Raw genomic sequence first — 19,995 nt, forward strand, 5'->3', positions numbered from 1 at the left:
AAAATTGTCAGTCAGTGGAGTGATGTTGTGCAATCCATGGCTTCTTATTGTAGGTCTGGAATGCGATTGGTTGCAGAGTTACAGCCACTTCCTATTTTTGGTGGCATAACTTGGTAGTATGAAAACGCAAATGCAAATAAATGCATATTTGCAAGTTAGCGTGCATGAGTCAGTTTAAAACTTCTCATTATTGCCAGAATGTCAAATTGTGGCAACATTTTCTGGAAAACTAACATCTTTGCTACAAATCAGACAAACTTTTGCAGCTAACTGCCACAAATAATTTGTTCTTGTAAGGTGACAGTTTAATTTTTCAAGACTAGATGGTGTGAAATGGCATGCAAAAAGTGTGACGTAACATGTGAAGACACCTGGGATGTTATTTATACACTGTTTCATGAGGCCAAGCTGTTCTGTTGACTTTGTTACCTTGGTGATTTGCAGGTTGTTCCTCCATGTTTCCAGGCTGCATGCTAAGCTAATCGCAGACACCACAGTTCTATCAGTCTTGTCATCTCTGAAAATGTCACAGTGCGTCTTCAAGTGATACTAATACCCTACTGGTAATTATTTTGATGTTGTTGCCGTGACTGTATTTGGCTCTCGGTTCTCTAACTTTGCCACATGCTGAAGCTAAAACTCTTTTCACGCACCTATCTGAGGAGGAAGTGACTTTAAAATTGTGTCAAATATTGCCTCCATCTGCAGATGTTTGCTTTGACGTTGTGACCACATGCCGCACTCACCATTTCTTACTTCTCTTTACCGTATGAGAGCTGGGAGCGGTCCACTTAATGCATTTGGCCTCTGAAAGCAGCAGCTCACAGAGAGCTAAGTGATGGACTAAACTTTTCTTCGTGTGTCTCTAAAAGTCCACATGAACTTTGTCATCAGTGTGGCTGTCAGCGAGCACAGAGCTAATGTGGAAAACTGGGTTTGTTGCTAATAAAAATGCTGAATATTTTAAGTAATCAAAAGAGGGAATTAGTTAAGCTGTGTCTTGTTCGGTCATTACGCTGGATACTAATGCAAACTAGGCCCGTGCAATTTAGGTTTTCCAACCATTAGAAAGTGACATAATGAGAATGCAAGAAGCAGAACCATTAAATTTGCAGGTGGTTGTTCATGTCACCATTTCCGATACCATTTCAACACTGCAAGTAGCAGGAAGTTAACCACTTCCTGACGTGTAAAGGGTGGAGAGAGTGGGCTCACAGCTACAACAGAAAATACCCACACATGCTCGTCTCATGGAAATGAGCATGTTTTAATCTACAATCCGCCCAATCCGATACAAGACACCAGAAGACACACCGTCTCCAAAAGTACACGTCATCTGTCAGATGTCGAGACGATATCGATCCTGTATGAACTTTTGCCTGGAACGCAATCAGTCACACTTGTCTTCTCCGCAGAGTGACTGAGGGATTTTTTTATTACTATTAAATTCCTTTTTCACTGTTCTTGTTGGAGCAAAAACCTAATGAACAGATTTCAAATTGTGTTGAGTAAACGCGATGAGTTACACTTTCCTAAAGATCATGTTTTCATATTTAATGTACCATAGCACCAGAGAAAAGGTGAAGACTAGAGAATTGGTTATGCAAGTCTTTGGGGAGAAAAACCAAGGAGAAAAGCAAATAGTCTGTGCAAGAGGCTAACGGTACAAAAAAAAGGGAGGCCTGTGGAAAACGACTGGAGACTCTGAAGCCATTAATGTGGTTCAAGAAGTCAAACACAAAGATTGTTGCATAACTTCAACCAAACTAAACTTTAAGCAAACCCTGGTCTGAAGACAACCAAACCTTTCAGTTTCATTACAGACTTCAAAGTTAGTAGAGCAATGCTGTGTGGGCTAGTAGGAATTCTTTCAATTTTTTCATTTTCATTATTCTCTCAATTATTTCCTCAATTAATTGATTTGTTTTTGGTCTAAAATGTCAAAAACTTGTGAAAAATGTGTTCTGAAAGTCAACAATAACTTCCTCAGATGTCTTGTTTTGTGCAAAACACAAAGATGTTCAATTTATTGTCCTAGAAAAGTAGAAAAAACAGAAAATATTTAAAGAAGTTGGAATCAAAGACTGGACTTTTTTAACTGCAAAATTTGCTCAAAAAGTACAGATTAATTTAAAAGCTAACAACTAAATGAATAACTTTCTCTGAAATCATCAATAATAACTTGAATTATAAGGAATTTGCTTGCTTTATTTCTATTTATTTCCAAACCAATTGGAATAAAGACAGTCTGTGTCAAACTAAATATAAGGATATTACAATCACAAAAACGTGTTTTGCTACATCTTTGTTGTCTTCTGTATCTGTTAATCATTGCTTCATTATGCAGCTGTATTTATGCAAAGCATTATCATATTGACATAGGCAGGCTGAGTTTACCATGATTGCTTTAATTGATAGCGTGAGCATGCTGACTGATTTGGCACGAAGCATAAAATACAGCTAAGGCCAGTGAGTGCTAATATAGTTTTGTTTAATGTGATTTTATATACCAAGGTACTGGTACTCCTATTTTGCCCTGATGGTGGCGCTAAATGAAGTCACCAATGCTTCCAGTGTATCCTGAGGGGAATATTAATGGTTGTGCCAATTTTCATGGTAATCCCTCCAACAGTTGTTGAAATATTTCATCCAGAACCACCAATGTTGACCTCATAATGGAAATACCAAGGTATCACAGTCATTATGGTGCTTCATCTGGGAATCATGAATGCTTGAGTAAAAACTTTTGCCAATTTATTTAGTAGATATTGACATGGAAAACAGAAGAAAATATCAGTAAATGATCAATATAGCCACTGGGATTTATCTGGGGACCGTGAATATTATACCTTTAATAGCAATTCTTCTTGTTGGTATATTTCAATCCAGACGAAAGTGGTGGCAACATCTGACAAGTAAAGAGGTAGAAACGAAATTGAAGAACTTTACTTGTTGGCTGCTAATGCGACTGAATTGAGGCTGATATAACACCTTAACAGCCCCAGCAGCAGGGCTAGAAGGTGCAACCAGTGAGCGGATGTCTTTCTCACCACTAGTCTGGACATTTCAGTGGTTGTTGAGTTCAACCAACTTCCTCAAAAGTTACTGGTCCAGCATTAGCAGGAGTCAAGCTTTCTGCAAAAGTGTCTTCAGTCAGAATGCATTGACGTAACAGTGGCTCAACTCGCCATAAAGATGCTACAGGGAGGAGCTTGGACATGTGGCGTATTTCACTATATTTCATTTTTGCCATTGAACTCCTGCTGACACTTCCACTGTTTTTAACTACTACCACTCATGTTCCACTGTAGGAAAAGAAAACAGGGACTCTGTTTTGACTCCACATTCTATCACCATCATAACATTTGCTTTGAGAAATGAAGCTTCAAATACTACATGTAAGAGAGAGACAGCTTACTGTATATAATCACAGATGTAAATCTCAAGTGAGCCTTCTGCAGCTGTTTTCAGGGAAAATACAGCTACCATAGAGGCTCCTTTGGTTATCACTTTAAAGTCAAGTAATTATCCAAAATTATGCTGACTGTTCGTTCCATACGTCCACGTTGGGGTTAAACAGTATAAATCTGTAACAGTTGGATGTATGAGTCAGTCCAGACTTGATCAGCAGTTTATAGCAAAGCACATTATGCAAGCTTGCATACTTTATGCTGTCAATGGTTTCATTTTGTTTAGGGCTCAGCATGTTTCAGAGATCAATTTTTATGGTAGTGAAGCACTTTAATTTTAATTTTTTTAGCATGCAGTGTTTGAAATGAACCGGCGCTGTGACATTTAATGATTGAAAGAGTGGCTGTACTTTGTAATGGTGCACGATTTAAACGTATAGTGAGACTGACGGCATGTTTTGAACTGGAACTCATGTTTTCTTTGGTGTCAAAAGAAGGAAGATGGCATTTATAAACACGTGAAAATCGCACTAGATCAGTGGTTTTAATCAAAAACACCAAAATATATCTCGATGACCTGATGGACACGAGTCTCTCCGTTCAAATAAGGTCAACTTTCCTCGTCCTGAGTGTGATTAAAAAAAATGCAGAAGTGAAAGAATATTGTGCTCTCTGCTTCAACATGTGAAACAAGGCTCAACAAGTTCTGGCAAATAATGAGTGCCTGAAGTTATGCATACATACTTTTCATCCTTCAGTCAGAGATGTTTTGCAAGATAGCATAGCCTCAGGGAGCGTATTACATCTGCACACATTTCACAGGAAAGCGGCAGTGCTGTATCTCAGCACAGGAGTGTAAAATGCATGTGTATTTAACGTTAGTTTTCTCCATGCAAACTGATTTACCTCCTCATTCCACACATTCTTTCACGTCATCCGTCATGTCAGCCATATCTAATCAATGAAAATTCTTGGGTTTCCTCGCAGCACCAATCAGTTCTTGTCACTGACACACATGGTGTCCTGGTGGTGGAAAATCCAGGAAACAACTTAGTGATTCTGATCTCTGAGTGTCTTTTCTGTGTCTGACGCCTCTGTTGTTGCTTTACCCAGATGGATGACATTGACGCCATGTTCAGCGACCTGCTGGGGGAGATGGACCTCCTCACTCAGGTGAGTTCAGACTGTTGCTAGGACAACCATAAGACATGAAAACAGTTTGGTTGCACATTGTCGTTATATTTTTCTTTGTAAGACTGAGAAAAAGTACTTCATTTTTTTTTTTTTTTGTTGGGGTTTCCTTGGCTTTTATGGGATAAACCTAATAGAAAATAACTTCTGGGAAAGAATCAGTTTTTCATGTTTTTGTTATTTTTGGTCAACTTCCTATGAGCTGTCCAATTATTTATGAATTTTGTTAAAGTCACTAGCTTCTTTTATATTAATTTGCAAATTTAACCTAAAATCATAGCTATAAAAATAACATAAAACAACATAAACAAGTATTTCTGTTAGTTTTTTCTAGTTTCATCGACCTAAGAAATTGTTTTGAATAAATGAGTGCACATTTTTAAGGTTTTTGTGCTTAATTTCAGTGTATGGTGTGCATTGACAGCATACTATTGTAAAATGACAGGAGTGTTTAAAATGAGTAACTACTACACACGTGGACAAAATTGTTGGTACCCCTCAGTTAAAGAAGGAAAAACCCACAATTCTCACTGAAATCACTTGAAACTCACAAAAGTAACAATAAATAAAAATTTATTGAAAATTAAATAATCAAAAACAGCCATTACTTTTGAATTGTTGATTAACATAATTATTTAATAAAACAAACTAATGAAACAGGCCTGGACAAAAATGATGGTACCTCTATAAAAGATTGAAAACTATTTGACCAGAGTGACATGATTAACTCAGGTGTGTCATTTAATTGACATCACAGGTGTTTCCAAACTCATAATCAGTCAGTCTGCCTATTTAAAGGGAGACAAGTAGTCACCCTGCTGTTTGGTGAAAAGGTGTGTACCACACTGAACATGGACAACAGAAAGCGAAGGAGAGAATTGTCCCAGGACATCCGAAAAAAAAATTATAGACAAACATCTTAAAGGTAAAGGCTATAAGACCATCTCTAAACAGCTTGAAGTTCCTGTGACAACAGTGGCTCATATTATTCAGAAGTTCAAGACCCACGGGACAGTAGTCAACCTCCCTGGACGTGGCCGCAAGAGGAAAATTGATGACAAATTGAAGAGACGGATCGTTGGAATTGTATCCAAAGAGCCCAGAGCAACCTCCAAAGAAATTAAAGGTGAACTCCAAGGCCAAGGTACATCAGTGTCAGATCGCACCATTCGTCGTTGTTTGAGCCAAAGTGGACTTCATGGGAGACGACCAAGGAGGACACCACTGCTGAAAAAAACTCATAAAAAAGCGAGACTGGAATTTGCAAAAATGCATGTTGACAAGCCACAAAGCTTCTGGGAGAATGTCCTTTGGACAGATGAGACCAAACTGGAGCTTTTTGGTAAGGCACATCAACTCTATGTTCATAGACTCAAAAACCAAGCATACGAAGAAAAGAACACTGTCCCTACGGTGAAACATGGAGGAGGCTCAGTAATGTTTTGGGGCTGCTTTGCTGCATCTGGCACAGGGTGTCTTGAAAGTGTGCAAGGTACGATGAAATCTCAAGACTATCAAGGCATTCTGGAGAGAAATGTGCTGCCTAGTGTCAGAAAGCTTGGTCTCAGTCGCAGGTCATGGGTCTTCCAACAGGACAACGATCCAAAACACACAGCCAAAAACACCCAAGAATGGCTGAGAGAAAAGCGTTGGACTATTCTAAAGTGGCCTTCTATGAGCCCAGATCTGAATCCCATTGAACATATGTGGAAGGAGCTGAAACATGCCATTTGGAGAAGACACCCATCAAACCTGAGACAACTGGAGCTGTTTGCTCATGAGGAGTGGGCCAAAATACCTGTTGACAGCTGCAGAACGCTCATTGACAAATACAGAAATCGTTTAATTGCAGTGATTGCCTCAAAAGGTTGTGCAACAAAATATTAAGTTATGGGTACCATCATTTTTGTCCAGCCCTATTTCATTAGTTTGTTTTTTTAAATAATTATGTTAATCAACAATTCAAAAGTGATGGCTGATTTTGATTATTTAATTTTCAATACATTTTTATTTATTGTTACTTTTGTGAGTTTCAAGTGATTTCAGTGAGAATTGTGGGTTTTTCCTTCTTTAACTGAGGGGTACCAACAATTTTGTCCACGTGTGTATGTCATTTTGGAATGTAGGTCATAGTTGACAACACGTTTTTTTCCCGACCTCCAACTGTTAATTCGCTCACCTAATATCTTAAATAGTCTGAACCTCTCTTGAGGTGGATGACAAAGTCGATGAAACCCCCCATCGATCACCGGGATGCTGTAGACTGACAAACACAACAGAAACACTCTTTGTTGTCATCTAACAACCGTAAATTACACTGAGAAGGTCAAATGGCAAATTCATGAGCCAGCGAGAGATTACACTTTTTTTTTCCCCCCCTAGTGAAAAACCCCGCTGATCACTTTGATGTTGTTTTCCAGCCCACCAGTCACTTTAAATCACATCAATTTTGCCGAGTAGGAGGCTTCACATTGCACATAGAAGCACTGTTGGGTCCGATACCTAAAAACAGATGGAACGTTTAACGTAGACCTGTGCTTTCTTACATAATGTTTGAGGACAGTTTACGTTTCGGAGCCCTCGGCGTGTGTTGTGGTTTAACTGACTGAGCCTCTGGGGGTCTTGTTGCTGTACAGAAATCGCATTCACGCTCTCATAAACACACCGCCTTGTTCATTCTTCCCTTGCAGAGTCTGGGTCAGGAAACTGTGCCTCCTGCGCCGCTCCCCAGCACCAAGGAGGAAGCCAACTTCTCCATCGGCTTCACTGACCTCAACGGTGACTGAACATTTTGTCGTGTCAGTGTGTGTGGAAATGCTACAAAGAACTGGGTGTTGGGCTTTTTGCACAATGACTTACTTGCTACAACCTCCCAGTTGTGCAAGTCCAGGATGTATAAGTGTGTTTTCCATCAATTAGAAAATTATTGAGATTGAAGTACTGGTTCTGATGTAAAAAGCTAAAAGGCTGCTCTGCTCTATATCTGGCGACTGTTCAAGATGTGATTTCAGACCAAGATTAAGGTCTAATTAATCACTATTTGCCTCTGGCTCTAACAGGCTGCACAACAAGCAGCAGTAATAATATTGGAGCAAGGTCACAGCTTCTTACAGTATTAGCGCTCTAGTTTAAGTTCCTCCTTCCCCTTTTGTCTTTGCATTGTGAACGCCATTAAATCTTGTCGAGTTGATAAGCTCTGCAGCTTTATAACAAACGTACGTCTCGGGGGACTTTATAAACACAAGCCGTCCTTGGCGTAGCTGAACTATCAATCACGGAATAAATGGTTTTCCATTTTCTAAAACAATAAACTTCTGTATCCAGCCATCAGCAGCTCAGTGCGGCTGAGGCGTTAAACTAATGATGACGTGCTGCTGCTTGGAGAGTAGTGTTTACCGTGTTTGTTAGCATAAGAACACCTACAAATCAGCTCCAAACTCATGTGCAGCTGGGATTAATGCAAGCATTTGTGCATAAACTTTCACTGGAGAATTAAAAATGTTGACGTGCAACATAAAAAGTTAAGTGACTCCAATTTATCCTGTGGAAAAGATGAATGTCTGTGCCAAATTTCTTGACAATCAATCCCATAACTGTTGATATTTCAGCTTAGACTACCAATCTAGCGGCTTAGAGAGACATTTCCAACCATAGTACCAAAAATCTCTTTCATAAGGAGTTTGTAAATTGCAAATGATGTCCTTAAAATGGTTAATTAATCATTCATTGAGTTAAAAAATAGCTTAAAAACAGTTTAAAAGAACAATTTTTGGGTTCCCAGGTTGTGAAAACATGTTTGCATCTTTCAATACATCCGTTAATTATTGATTAACCATCAATCAAGCCTATAAACGGTTAGTTAATAATTAATAAATACTCTGCTGGGTGTTGTTCCTCTGCTCCATTTCCCACCATTTCCTATCTGTTTTCATTGTCACTGTCTGACAAAGGCGGAAAGTCAAAAAATCATGCAAGAATAATTTCTGTAATATTATAAAAGGGGTTCTAAATAGGCTAAATACAGTCTGCAAACAAAAAAACAACATTCTATTTGTTAAAGAACCTGCTCTATACCACCAGCCTTTATTTTTAACTGCAAAATAAAGGATGGATAAACGAGGAAAGAAGTGAAGGAAAATCCTTTGTTTATTTGGGTGCTGCATTGCTGAATAAAAACATCAGAAAGAGGAACTAGTGTAAAAAAGGAAAGTTCTTCAGGTTTGGAGAAAAAAAAATCCACATCATTCTGAAAAAGGAACTGAGGCTAATTGCATGAGACGATGCTGAGTATTTACAGAGTGATCGTGTATTCTGACCACGAGGCAACACCTACCGTAACTATTCTTGTATGTGCACTTGACAACATGATTCTGCTTCACCAGCGTCCCTCCATGAGCTGGAGGACAATGACTTGGACGCTCTCATGGCTGATCTGGTGGCCGACCTCAACGCGACCGAAGAGAAACTCGCAGCGGAGATCGAAGGCCTGAAGGTGCCGACGCCGCCCCCATCGGAGCTGCCGCTGCCGCCGCCGCCCAACGACCTGATCACGCCACCGGCCTCCTCGCTCATCTCACCAACATCCCCCGCAAGCACCAGCAGCAATGTTAGCACCCCATCCCCCTCCACCACCTCCCCCTTACCACCTCCTCAGTCGAAGAAGCCCACAAAGGTGAGTCAGCCCTTGTATGATATGAGCAGCATCTCTCCAATTACCTCCTCACCTCTCGACTACTGGGAACTGGTCCAAAATTTAAGAAGTGAGAGTTTTAATCAAGGCTTGACAGACTAATAGAAAGTTGGTTTTGGTTGCTTTCAAGGACAAAGCCCCAATGCCGAAGGACACATAGTTTGTCGGGCCTCAAAGAGACAACAGGGAAGAGCAGAAACCGAGCAATAATGTCACAATCTTGCTTTTATTGGTGGTATGTCTCGGTTTACCGCGAGTAAGTGCTTTCTAAGCCATGCGTGACAAGACAGTTTTACAATAAAAACATCACCAGTTCCCAGCCTATAAATTTCTGATGAGTTCTCTTCGCCCCTTTGTGGAGCTTCGGAGGAGTGGTATTGCTCTTTTAACAGCCGGACAGTGAGATCATAGCAGAGTTGCTCCTGCACGGCGGCATCTGTTACAGTTAGAGACTTGTGAGGCCAAACAGCCGAGAGAGTCTGTCTGGAACAGATCAAACGCATGCGGCCATGAGAAAAGTGTAACAGGATCAATAGCAAAGGTTGGGGTAGAGATGTGGCAGTAGAGGAGGGGGGAGCCAGACGGGAGCTTATTGCTTTAGCAGAGCTTGTTACCTCATCCTTCTGAGGTAAAAACACCAGCTGTGCCGGGGCAGAGAATGCGTCATTGTTAGGTAGAAGAGTACATGTTCATTAAAGCTGTGGGCAGGATTTTTACGTGTGATTGCACCTGACTTGGAAGCATAAATCCAAAGAAAACAGTAACCCATCCTGGCTAATTCAGATCTAATAGGCTGGATGTAATATCCTAAATGAAATTCATGCGTGAACCCAGAGGAAGCGATGAGATTAAACCAGTATATTACACCTCCTGAACAAAAAGTGCTTTCCACAGAAATGTACTCATTGGAATTAGAGCTTTTGCATCTCATTTAACAAAAAATGCACAATAATTTCAATAAATCAAAGGTTTTCTATGAGAATGTGATGGTGTCGAGCTGATTTGGGATCAAGCTTGACTGGTCATCATGTATCACATAATACATCTAATAAATATTCCAACCAGATCTTGTAAGACAGTCTCTAGCCATGCTTCCATAAGATATTTTAAGGTGCATTTTGAAGCATCTTACTACATTTTTTGTTTGTTTTTGACTTGTTTGAAAAAGAGTTAATACCTCACAATGGGATATAGAAACAGCATTTTTAAGTCCTATTGAACATTTCACTCAGACGGCTGATCAACTGTTTCCAAATCTTTCACTACTTTCGGCTCCAGATATCTTGAAATACGACCAATATCAGCTGACAGGAAAGCATAACTGCCGCGTTCCAGATTTTCAGCAATTCCTGAAGACTTCTATTCAGTTTTTTTGTTCTAGATGCCAAAGTTTTGTTTGTTTCTTTGGCATCTTTGAGGTTTTTGGCAAACGACGTCCTTCTTTTTTGTTCTGTTTATTACGGCCACGTATAACAAAACATGTACCACATTCTGGCGACGCTGCCCAGCCTAGTTTATTTACCCCATAGTGGGTCTTTCTTTTGTTGTGTTTTGCACCATTTCAAAAGTTTGCTCAAAAATTTGCTTGACAGTTCTGTGAAAACACAACTGTTGTGGCTACTCTGTAGTTGAAATGACCTTGTTAACCACAGACCTTCAACCATTCATTGTGATTGTTAACGTTTGAAGTTAAAAACTGAATTTTTGGTGCTTTGCAATCTGGATTTTGAATGTACAATAGTTTCTACTGAAATTCTGGAGTTCTGAAGCATCTGCAGTTAGAAACCAGCTAGCAGCAGATGCTACACTAAGCTAAGCTAATGCTGCAGACTGTAGACAAAAGAGTGAATGAATGTATTTTCCAAAGTGGAACACGATTAAAAAATGTATCTAATTAATTACAGGCCTTGTTATTAATTAATCACGATTAATCACATTTTGGTCAGATAGCAATATTTGACACAATAAGCAAAAATTTTCATTTAAATTTTGGTTGACGACTGAGTTGATGACTAGACATGTACGTTAACTTGAACAAGAAAAATGTTTGTTTCATTTATATTTATCTGCATTTTTCATCTGTCTACTACATTCACAGATTACTAAGTGCAATTATAGTGATTATATTCAACATTTTAAGACTTTTTGTAAACTCAGGCTCTTTCAATGTCTTGAAAAGTGGTCTGTTATGGGCTGGCTACACCGTTTGTCAGTCTGTCGTCTCAGACCACATTTGCATAAAGTAGTTAATTTAGCGGAGGTCCGACGCATCGCAAAACTTTTGTTAAATGTCTAAACTAGCCGTTGTTCAACTAAAACAAGGACATATACAGCAGCTTATTTCTCACCTCAAATGCTTTCAGAAATACTTTTTGCTGAACAGTTTTCGTAATTCGCAACCGAGCCGCCATGTTGGTCCGACATTTCTGCTCTGACAATGTATCCTGTTCATCTTCTTTGCAGCTGGCAATCAGACTTTAGGTTTATTACCACCACCTAATATGCTGGAGAAAGGTGTGATTAAATGCATTATATTTTTACCGCGTTATTTTTTTCTGCAATTAATTAATCGCATTTAACACGTTAAAGCCCCACCCCTACTTTAGAGAGGATCTTTGGTCACTGATTTTTCTAAAAATTGTGCACTTTTAAGCACAGTGACATGACAAATGACAGGGAAAAAAAAACTATTTAAAATGTTTCATCACTGTGTGTATCATTGTTTGTCCTGTTTAGGAGGAAATCGAGGCACAGATGAAGGCAGACAAAATCAAACTCGCTCTGGAGAAGCTTAAGGAAGCCAAAGTGAAAAAGGTAAGAGCAGCCCAACCCTGACTTGGTGCACTGTCCTCTGATCTGACATCCACTGGCAACAGTAAAGACTCTTAGAATTATGGCTACCTGGACGTCGCTATAAAAGGCTTAATGTTCAAACATCGCATGGCTTCTTTCTTTCCTTCTTTCCTTTTGGAAGAGCCATCAATCACAGTAATGGATGGCCACTTTCATCAAGCCAACATCCTGCAGGACGGCACGGCTTCCTCTTTGTGTGATATGTAGACACTTTCTCATCTTCAAAGCAGCACAGAAATGCACAGACATGTGGTCTTGCATGCAAAGCTACGCGTCAAGATCTGCAATTTTACACAAACAAAAACAATTTCATGCATACTTTAATCGTAATGGACAACGTGACTGACAGATGACAGCCATGTTCTACATTTTCACTCATGAGTGAGACTGCTTGGGTTAAGGTAGTAATTAAGTTCTAAGCTCAAAAATCATCATGTGTGCAAGTGGAAACTGAATAAACACATCACTGGACACTTTCACAGAAACCCCTCTTTTTGAGCTGTTAGATTCACAAGAGCAAGGTGCTAAATTCAGTAGTTTCAGCAGAAGTTTCTGTGGTCAGAGGTCCTCAAGTTCCAGATGAACCCACAGGTTCCTGATCATGTTTTCAACACGGACCTCTTTTTTTTTTTTTAAAGGAACCTTCTTTGCTTGAGGAAGTACTGAGGTGAAAAATAATTTGATATCCAGTGATATTTCATTTGACCACATGTCAGAACCGGATTGTTTTCCAGGGAAGGTCGAGACTGAGTGACATATGATCTAACACCCTAAATCCTCTTGTGATAACATCTCTGGAACCCACATTTTTATGACAAAAGGCAACTGGCTGACCTTGGTTCTGTGAAACTCTTCGGCTTCCCAAAGCTGGATTTGTTTCCAGATGAGAGGAAGCATGAAGCCATATGAGCATGCAAAGGAAAGCAATGCTCTGCTCCAGAGCAAAATTAATCTCAGCCAAGTTGCTGGATGAGGCACTAAGAGTGCAAAAAGACTGTGGAGGAGAAATTAATAAAAGGCCAGAACAGAGACAGAAGTGCTGATGCTCCAACTCTGCTAGTAAAGCTACCATTAGGAAACAGAACCAAGCACTTAGTGCACAGAGCCTGTAATTAAATCGGTGAATAAAAAAGCTGCTTGTGCATAAATGCTGGATTTGGTGTCTCACTCAGGACACCTGCTACTGTACTAGAAAACTTCAGTCTCTCCTAGAAAACATCGTGTTTTGTATAGTTTGCATAATATGCTCATGCTTTCTGGTGAGTTTGTTTGGATCACTTTCTCATCCATGCTGTAAATATGAAGCAACAAGGAACAACTAGGCTAGAGCTCGAATGGCTAGATTAGCTTAGCATAAACTGAGGCAAAAGCTAACCTGTTTCTGCCCAAAGACAAGAATTTTTTACAATCCAATCCAATTAATTTGCATGTCATATCTTGCTATTTTAATCTTTATCAAGAAAAGAAAGGTTTTTCTGGATAAGCTAACTGCCTGCTAGCTGTGCTTTAGCTCTGTATTTACTGCAGAGTCAAAGGAGTAAGATTTTGCTCATCTAAATCTCTTCAAGACTATCAAAATACTCATTTAAATTAGCAGCTTTCACTTATTGGAATGTAACTTTTGTATTGTTAGAAAGAGGAAATAAAACAAAGGTCAATAAAGTCTGATTCTTCTGACAGCTGGTGGTGAAAGTGCTGATGAACGACGGCTCCTCCAAGACTCTGATGGTGGATGAAAGGCAAAACGTCAGGGAAGTTCTGGACAACATGTTTGAGAAAACTCACTGTGACTGTAATGTGGACTGGAGCCTGTGTGAGACCAACCCTGAACTGCAACTCGGTGAGTTATCATGATAAAACATCGGCTATGCGGTGAATGCTGCACAACTGGTGATAAGATAATGTAGAAATTAACAAGAAAATTGAACTACATACAAGAATTTTAAACCATAACATGATGTGATTAAACTAACAAGTCAAAAGACAATAAATGCAAAATATGAGGTGATAAAATTAAAAAAATAGATCCCCAAAGTAATGAAAATGCGCTTTAAAACAGTTACACTGGGTCCTAAAAGACAAAAGTGTCAAAGTCAAAAACAATGCCAAAAAAATGTTATGTATTATTATTTTTTGTCCTAAACTACTTTTTAAAAATTCTTTGAGTCCTGATCATAAATACCAAAAATGAATTCATTTTAAGGATTTTAAGTTTGCCAGTTTGTTTACAAGATGCCATTGTTGTTTTTTTATTTTTTATTTTTACATACACAAAAAATAATAATTATTTTCATTTAATAACAGCTCAGTGGACAGTCTGGGTCAAATATCATCAACATTGTGACAAATGTAATATAATGCAATGTAAAATTCAAAACGAATATATCAAAAAACACTGAGGTTAAAATATCGAAATTGCCCCAAAATACATGCTTTGCTTTACTTATTTTTATTCTAAATGCATTAACATCGGCAACATTTTCTAAACATCTACAATGAAAAGAATATAAAATGTGCTCATGGGTGCACGAGAGTAAAAAAAAAGACTAATAAATATGTAACTTTGATCCACAGAGATCAGTTTTTAGGTGTTTAATCAATGACCAAAAAAGAACTTTAAATTTTCTACCCTCTTAAGTCCAAGACGATCAGATTTTTTTGAGCCTGAGAACCTGTAACTCATTTTGCTTCAACTTCAGGAAATGTATCTAAAAAAACACACACAATTTGGTCATGTGTTGTCTGGTCACACGGCTAAATAAAGCTGAGTGGCATCAGCATAGCTACACCAAGTGATGCAATGTCCTGAGGACACCACCAAGAAGTTACACATCCAGATTTAGAAGCACTGGAAAACATCGTCACATCCGTAGGATGTCGGAAAATGAAGCTCCGACTCTGGCTGAATGGTGTTGATGACAAATGATTAATCTATCAACCATCAGTAAGGCTTTAAGGAACGGTCACTGATTAATAAAGCGCCACAGGGACCGAACATGTGGTTATTTCCTGAGATATTTGCTGTTGTAAACACCTGGTGACAGGTTGAGTGTTTTAGGGGAAATTAGAAGTCTTCTTCTGCACAGAAAACTAGATTCCTTTTGCACTTTTAGCAGCAGTTTGGAATAAATCAATCTACCAAAATGTCATTGGCAGAGGAAAAAAGATGCTTCACCTACAAGTGTTTCTGGGTAATGTAGTACAGGAACAGCTCAGGGCAACAAAACCAGACTAACACAGAGGGGTGATAGATGCCTCAACAACGTAAACCTTCAGTGTGTTTTTATATAAATTGTCAGCTGAACACAGACGCATATACAGGGTGGGATATTTCACCCTGGTCCAGATGATGGACTGTGTTTTTATTGGCAACGGTGGCAGCCACACCGCAGTGAGCTCACAATGAAACACTGATCGTCCTCCCATCCGTCTCTCCCCCCCCCCCCCCCCTCCTCCCCCGTCTTCTGCACTCCCTCCATCCCTCTGTTGCTTACACTCGCACTAGTAGTGTACACAGGTGGGTTTAATTTGCTGTATCGGACACTGTCAGTCATCCTCCCTGTCATGTGGAAATACAAGCCTTATGATCTCAATCCTCCGTCTGAGCCGTCTTGTGCTATATTTACTTCAGCTGCCGGACTGCGCCGCCATCACATTCGCTGCCATCTGCTTTTCTTACAGATTGCTATGGCGATAATTCGCAATTTTAAAGAAACAATCTTGCATGACATGCAGTGTGACTCATTTTGCGCCGTCCTCAAACAGTTTTTTTTAATGAAAAGCTGGTGGTAAAGTCATCAAGTCAAAATCTAAACCAATGTTGTTTTGCTTTAAAATCCGTCAAAATTTTATATGCAGCTGCGACGCACTGAATTAATGGATTAGCCTGGATTTACTGTATTTCTTGCTTAGAACAAGCTGATAGATTTTCATGCATGTAGTGTGCATTCTGCATATTTGGTGGCAGGTTAGAGAGACTCATTTCTTCTGATTCTTACCCAAAACTTTCAGATATAATGGGAGTCGATGAGAGTTTACACGATTTATGAAAAAAAAACACAAGTTCTACAGCAATGAGAGTCACACTGGATGAAAGAAGACAAAAATGTCTGTTTCTATGCATAAATTGTTCATGTAGAGGAGAAATTGAGTGACAGACGTGAGGTTTATTGCGCTTTTTTCACAAAATTTTGCTGGTGGAAAGAAAAATTCAGGATTTTCAAAAATATCCTGAAACTTCAACTGCATAGACAGCGTAAAAGATATCAAAACACGTATTTAGACGGATAACATTCAAAGCTTTGTGACCCATTTAAACTTTAAATGAAGCGACTACTGTAAAATGTACCGCAGCTGCAGGGTTCCAAAGACGGCCATTCCCATTCATTTGACTGAGGATTTTTAACGCAGTTTCTTATTAATATCGTGAAAAAGGAACCACCAATCACTGCCAAAAATCAGAGCACACTGACATGATATTTTAGTCAACTACAACAAGATGCAATATCTGCAGTACAGAACTTTAATTTGCACTGTCTTTGTTAATGTTGTCGCTGGCTGTTATGTAACCACATCTCTGGTGCTAAATTTGCTCCCTTCTTAAGATCTGTTAAACCAACCATTGTCACTACATTTAAAATTTTGGTTAAGTATGAAACACAGAGAGGTTTACATGGTTGATAGGCAGTATTGTGTTAACTTATTTGGCAACAGACGATTTCTATTAAAATCCCTGCGTAGTCATTCATTTAAGCCCTAAAAGCTGAACTCTGTGTCAAATTCAATGAAACGATGGCTTCAAATGGGTCAGATTTAACTTTTACACACTTGCGTCTCCTCCTGGCTCATGGCAGCTTGAGCACACCAACACTCCCATCACTGCTAAAACACTGTAAAGACAAGTACCCACCAACGGTCAAACTGGAAACCAATTCCGAAGACGAATAAAAGCCAAATTCTGCAAGTTAACAGGAGGGTCATTCCACCTCAATTCACCAAATTATCACGCCTGAACATCTCATATTTGTCAGATAATATTTCTATGTGTACGTATGTTATTAAGTAAAACATGAAAAATATAGGGTCATAGATAAGGTTAGCTTTTGAGTTAAAAATTCTTAAAGAAGGTGTTGATTTTTAACGCTGTTTTCTTTGCACTAATCTGTGGAGGAATGATTGAAGTTTCATAACTTGATAAATAATAATATTGTAGGCATGTTGATGTGGACATATGGTGTTCAATGGTACATATGATAGAATAATACTAACCATCAGTAGTCACCACTTAAAAAAACAAAACAAACCAAAAAAAACAGAAGTCATCCAAATTGCAGATGGTCAGGTGGTGAATTGGAGCGGAATGGCCTGGGATTGGTTCCTCAGGTTTGTGATGTAAGAAACCCTTCAAGTCTAATTCCATGTTTTCTAAACTGCCATCAGTGCACTAAAGTTTCTAAAATAGAAATGCTCCACCATGGAATTGACTGCTTTTTTGCTAATAATAATATATCTTCCAGCATACAAAAACACCCATATGATCATGCTAACAAGCTAAAACAACTGGATTTTCACGGAAGTAGATCTTTCAAAGTCCTACTCCAGCTTGAACTACTTGTTAAAAAGGTGTACTGTAAGACATTGCTGAGATAGTACTTCATCACACACAATCTAAAACACATTATAACTTCAATGTGACATTTATACAGCAACTGCAATTATTTCTGCAGAGAAACCCATGCTTCTTATTGCATCTGTTTGTAAAGAGGATTCATCTGAACAGCCATGCAACAAAACAACCACAGAAGAAGAAATGTGTGGTTCCCTTTGTTCAACACTTTGACCAAATCACGGCCCCAGCTTAAATTAGCCGTCTGACGCACAGATTGCTATTTATAACATGCCACCGGTGCATCATTTCTACTGTGCAGACCATCTGACTCATGGGCACGAGAGGTGGATGGGGTTTTGTGTCATCTTTAAAGTGGAAACTGACTTCATTTTTGCATTTTTTAAATGACTGTAAACCCCCCTGAAATCTGTGTTCTGACTAGTCACACTTCACATGACCTTTAGCTCTTATCAACGAGGGAGTCAAGGGGAGTCATGCTCGACGGGAACACAATCTTCAAACAAGTCCCTGCTGTTAAAAGTCACCCATGTGCTCACCATGCGCACTACCGTACTGCGCCATGTGCTCCACACAGTTCAAAGGGGGTTTTTACTCCTAATAACTCACTCCAGCAGCAAAGTCACACCATTCATTTAATGACGGTAAAGAGTCAAACTATAGTCTGGAGCCCTGGCAGCAATTTCTTTTAATGCCTACCTCTGCCTCAGCTGCTAACCTGTAATTGGAGACCATGGCTAAACTACAGTCGAATGCCCAGTACATGATGGAGATCTGTGGGTGGGCAAAGAGGAGGAGGAGGAAGGCGCTCTTAATGTGTTTTTGAGGTTTTAGTGCCATTTAAAGTCCTTCCAGCGAAGGAATCCAGCCTTAATTCAGCCCATTTGAAATAGACAATCGCACAGCTGTGAGACTGACTTTGAACCAAGCTCAGCTGATTTTAAGATTTACTGACAGTGAACTACTATACATATGGCTGAGCATTTGTTTTGGCTTGTTTTTATGGCACGGAGATAAAGACTGATGTATATTCTGGTTTAAATAATAAAGCGCAGCGACGTGAGTGTATGAGAATCAAACCGGAGACGTTTTAATCTTCCAAACTGACTGCGCCAAACTATTTTTTTTCTGGCTGACAGAAGAGAGATTAGCAGGATTTACTGCAGCGGTAGAAAGGTATCGCAGTGCTGTACTTCAGTGAAATCTGCTTGATTTTATACGACTTTTTCACAGCTTCTCCACAGTTTCCAGACAGAAAAATTACACCTCTGCTTGGTCAAAACGCATGAAGTGATTTAAGAACTCATTTGTCGTCACTGCTATTATAATGATGTAACTCTGTGTGAATAGTTAGTGCGTTTATTGTTGATAATGATGGTGTTTATTGCTGGCTGTGCAACTAAAATTGCCCCTTGAGGACATAGAAGTTCATGTTGATCTTGACCTTATCACTGTTCGAATAAGCAGCTGCTTGTGATCATGCAAATAATTACTGTCTGAGAAGCAAAACGATATCAGTTGCAAGTTATATAATGGAGACTGTAGTTCCCTTTAGTTTACTTTTAACTGACACTCTTCAGTCTAACAGTGAAGTTCTTAGTTGTGTAAAATTCTGCTAGAGTTTTCACCTTACTTATAGTTTCCTAACCTTGATTACAACTTTTTTGGGATGAGAACATAGTTTGCTAACTAATAAAAATGATTAAAAATCAGATTAATAGTTAGATAAAGCACCACATGAATCAAGTTTAATGTTAAAAATTCAGCTTACATGTGGATGTAGGAACCATTTAAGACTCTTATTGTGAAGGGTCACTACTTATGCCTTTACACTGAGGAACAGCGAGCTGCTTTTAATCCAAAAACACTTTTTATTTTGGATCAGACAATGACCTTCTGAGCGCATACACATAAAATTTTACTTCTCTTAGCCGCCAGCTGTATTATGCATAAAAAACGTGAACAATAGTGCAATAAAAATGCGTATTTTATTGGGCTAACCTAAATAGGTCTAAAGAGTGAAGAAAAACAGGAACAGCTAAAAGGGTCAGTGGTGTCATGCTCTGATCTGAGCTTTAGGATCTTCTGACCCTTTGCACCCCTGAATCTGTAACCTCCTCAATCTGTCACTAGTTGTACTACAACTTCAATTAAAGCTGCTATATGTTCAGTTTGTTGTCCCATCTAAAAATACACTCGAAACTGCACCATTTTCACCAGGATTA

The 19,995-nt window shown here is 39.1% G+C and overlaps 1 protein-coding gene across 1 annotated transcript in view; it reads left to right on the forward strand.

The window, feature by feature from the left end:
- The window catches only part of apbb1ip (amyloid beta (A4) precursor protein-binding, family B, member 1 interacting protein), a 30,863-nt gene that overhangs the window by 2,648 nt on the left and 8,220 nt on the right, over nucleotides 1–19,995 (forward strand). The window contains exons 2-6 of the mRNA XM_022208036.2: nucleotides 4,524–4,583; nucleotides 7,292–7,379; nucleotides 8,984–9,273; nucleotides 12,028–12,105; nucleotides 13,825–13,984. Of these exons, the coding sequence (XP_022063728.2) occupies nucleotides 4,524–4,583; nucleotides 7,292–7,379; nucleotides 8,984–9,273; nucleotides 12,028–12,105; nucleotides 13,825–13,984 (676 nt within the window). The remainder of the gene's footprint in view (nucleotides 1–4,523; nucleotides 4,584–7,291; nucleotides 7,380–8,983; nucleotides 9,274–12,027; nucleotides 12,106–13,824; nucleotides 13,985–19,995) is intronic.

Source organism: Acanthochromis polyacanthus, chromosome 20 (genome assembly GCF_021347895.1).
Source record: "Acanthochromis polyacanthus isolate Apoly-LR-REF ecotype Palm Island chromosome 20, KAUST_Apoly_ChrSc, whole genome shotgun sequence".
Taxonomy (NCBI): Eukaryota; Metazoa; Chordata; class Actinopteri; family Pomacentridae; genus Acanthochromis; species Acanthochromis polyacanthus.